Source organism: Symsagittifera roscoffensis, chromosome 10, assembly GCF_963678635.1.
Source record: "Symsagittifera roscoffensis chromosome 10, txSymRosc1.1, whole genome shotgun sequence".
NCBI classification, from domain to species: Eukaryota; Metazoa; Xenacoelomorpha; order Acoela; family Convolutidae; genus Symsagittifera; species Symsagittifera roscoffensis.
This window is the reverse complement of record NC_087071.1, coordinates 20944633-20947900: the sequence shown is the minus strand read 5'-3', so window position 1 is coordinate 20947900 and position 3268 is coordinate 20944633. Positions and strand designations below refer to the sequence as shown.

At 43.8% G+C, this 3268-nt stretch overlaps 2 protein-coding genes across 2 annotated transcripts; both read left to right on the top strand.

Moving 5' to 3' along the window:
* The first annotated feature begins 206 nt into the window (after window positions 1-206).
* On the top strand, window positions 207-1388 carry LOC134854999 (uncharacterized). The gene has a single exon (XM_063871379.1). The coding sequence runs from the start codon at window positions 207-209 to the stop codon at window positions 1386-1388; it is 1182 nt and encodes a 393-aa protein (XP_063727449.1).
* Window positions 1389-2037: 649 nt separating this feature from the next.
* LOC134854998 (uncharacterized) lies at window positions 2038-2835 on the top strand. The gene has a single exon (XM_063871378.1). It carries the CDS (start codon window positions 2038-2040, stop codon window positions 2833-2835), a length of 798 nt encoding a protein of 265 aa, XP_063727448.1.
* The last annotated feature ends 433 nt before the right edge of the window (window positions 2836-3268 follow it).

Sequence of the window (3268 nt, the reverse complement as noted above, 5' to 3'; positions counted from 1 at the left end):
TATGCAAGGTTTCTGTTAACCCCGAAGACAGAAAATTTCTTCGTTTCCTCTGGGGAGCGGAAGAACCCGAATTTTTTGAGTACACTCGATTCGTCTTTGGAGCCATATATTCTCCCACTTGTGCAATTTACGCATTAAGAACTTGCGCAGACGACAATGCTGAAAGCCATCCCCACATCAAAAAACTTGTCTACGAGAACTTCTACATGGACGACTTCTTCGAAGCCACCGACGACATCGACACCGCAGTGAAAATCATAGAAGACCTTCGATACGTACTACAACAAGGAAGCTTCAACCTGACGGAGTGGATCACTACGGATCATAGAATTCTGCAAGCAATAGCAGAGGAACATAGATCCATCACCATAGACGAAATCAACGACCCCAAAATCTTCAAGCGAATTCTCGGAATACGATGGAGAGTAAGTAACGATACACTCAGCTTCACTACTGACAAACTACACGAACTCTTCCAGAAGAAACCTACACAACGGAACCTACTTCGCGCAGCTTCTTCAATCTTTGACCCAATTGGAATAGCAGCACCTATTACAATTCGACTACCAATAATCCAGCAAGCAATTTGGAGAAAAGGAATGAAGTGGGACGACCAAATGACACGAGAAATGATACCTGAACTGTTTGAGCTTCTCGACGAGAGAAACGATCTACAGACAGTGGGAATACCCCAACACTATTTTGGATACAGCTACGACAACATCGCTCTTCATGTTTTTTCAGCTGCCTCCTACAGCGCCCTAGCAGCAGTCGCTCATTTTGTCTACAGCAACAGTGCCACTCGGCAAATCTGCAGCGCCTTTGTTCTAGGAAAAGCTCGAGTGGCTCCTTTAAAACAACACACAATAACTAAATTGGAACTACAAGCCGCAGTTTTTGGTGCTCGCCTCGCAAATTTCATTCGCAGAGAACAAAGGACTGACATCAACTCTACGCATATGTGGACAGACAGCACAACAGCGCTTCAATGGATACAGGGATCTGATAAACGACAACAAATTTTTGTGGCTCACAGAGTTACAGAAATTTTAGAAAGCACCCAAGCGAGTCAATGGAATCATTGCCCAGGACCCCTAAATCCAGCAGACGACGGAACCCGTGGAATACCCCTATCAGAATTCAGTAACAAGTCAAGATGGTTCACCGGACCAAAATTCATATGTGAACCAGAATGCAACTGGCCAAAGCTACAGTTAATCGACGCCAATACGGATACCTTGCAACTCAACGATCAAACTGGACAAATGGATGAAATAGCAACAACCCCAATGCTAGCTTTTCAAGCTTCCACCGAAAAGACTGAACAAAGCTTCATCGATTACAGCATATTCTCCAAATGGACAAGAAATCTCAGAACAACTGCATAATTGATGCGTGCCGCCAGGATTTTTAAAGAAAAAGGACTACAGTCCCGCAACGAAAGCCCGACCACCGAACTGACAAGCAACAACATGATTGCCGCAAAGGATTTTATCTTCAAGCTGACGCAACGAGACAGCTTCAAACCAGAGTTCAACGCATTGACACAAAATAAACGAATCAACACAACTAGCAGACTTCGACACCTATCACCATTTCTAGACGAAGACGGACTCTTGCGAGCACGTGGACGCCTCGAGAAATCTCAATGGACTATTAAATAAAACACCCGATTATCCTTGATGGAAACCACCCAGCAGTTCACCTCTTTATAGGACAAACCCACAAAGACAACCAGCATTCGCCACGCCAGCACTTGAGAAATATTCTTCAAAACGAGTGTTGGATTCTCTGTGTTCGCGCACACATTGACAAGATCATAAAAAACTGTTACGACTGCCGACGACAACAGGCAACTGGACTACAGCCGCAACTTGCGCCTCACCCGCCTTCAGATTTCCAGAAGATAAACCCTTCCCGTTTCAACAAACAGGATTAGATCTCTTTGGACCGTTTGCTTCGAAAACCGCAGGAAACTACAACAAACGCTACGGCGTTATAATGACTTGCCTAACAACACGAGCCGTACATCTTGAGATGTGCCAGGACCAATCAGCCGACGCCTTCATCAATACCTTACGACGATTCTTCGCTCGCAGAGGACAACCAGCCAAAATTGTTTCTGATAATGGTACAAATTTCACCGCAGCCGAAAAAGAACTCAACAGACACTTCGACGCAGATGTTACACGACAATTCTATACCAACCATCAGATTGAACGGATCTTCAACCCTGCCTATGCTCCTCATTTCGGAGGTGTATGGGAACGATTCATAAGATCAGTCAAAGAATCGTTCTATGCCATCATAGGAAGCCAGATTTTAACAGGCGACATATTCAACACCGTTCTTTGCGAAGTTGAACACTTCATGAACGCAAGACCCATCACTACAATTTCAGCATCGCCCGATGATGTTGAATCCCTCACCCCAAATCATTTTCTTCTCGGGAGAGCGCATGCCAGCATGCCACCTCTACAAACCCAACAGCCCTCAACACTCAGTCGACAATGGAAATTCGCCCAACAACTCGCAACCCATATTTGGAAACGCCTGATGAAGGAGTTTATCCCAACACTACTGCAAAGACAACGATGGACAAAGAAGACGTCGCCTATCAAAATAGGAGAAATTGTCTGGATCCTTCGGGATATGAGGCCACGAGGACTCTGGCCAATTGGACGGATCACAGGAAACAAACCAACCGATGATGATCAGATCCGCGTTTGCTTCGTCAAAATAAGAGACAAAATTGCGTCAATACCAGCCATTAGACTAGCACCTGTTAGTCCGGATTATTGCAATCAACCAGCAAACGAAGATTCACGACAATGAGAACCTCACCCCAAAGCTGCCTTGCGCCGACAACCATAGCCAATAACTTCAACTGACACTTAAACGACCGTTAAGCCAGCGTTTTAAAGTTATAAAAAGGAACTACCCCACCCTTTTTTCTTAAATTATTTTGCAACTGCAAAATGAGGCCGAGTGTTATATGCCAATTTGACAATTGACAACCATCTTAGATGACTTCAACTTACAAAATACAAAATTGAAAAAAATACAAAACTGAATTACCAAACACGTGCAACCAACTAATTTATAATCAAATCAAAGTTCAAAGCAAGAAAGACTCAAGTACATCGTGTAAATTAGAAACGATTACATTTTCGTTTTCTATAGACCCATTCAAAGGAAAGAGTAATTTCTGTTTTCAATCCCCAGTAACATGCTGCTAATTTTAAGTGCGTGGTACCAAATTGTGCGT

Excerpts from the sequence above, each read along its gene's own strand:
- LOC134854999 (XM_063871379.1), top strand. The coding sequence starts at position 207 with ATGGACGACTTCTTCGAAGCCACCGACGACATCGACACCGCAGTGAAA.
- LOC134854998 (XM_063871378.1), top strand. The coding sequence starts at position 2,038 with ATGTGCCAGGACCAATCAGCCGACGCCTTCATCAATACCTTACGACGA.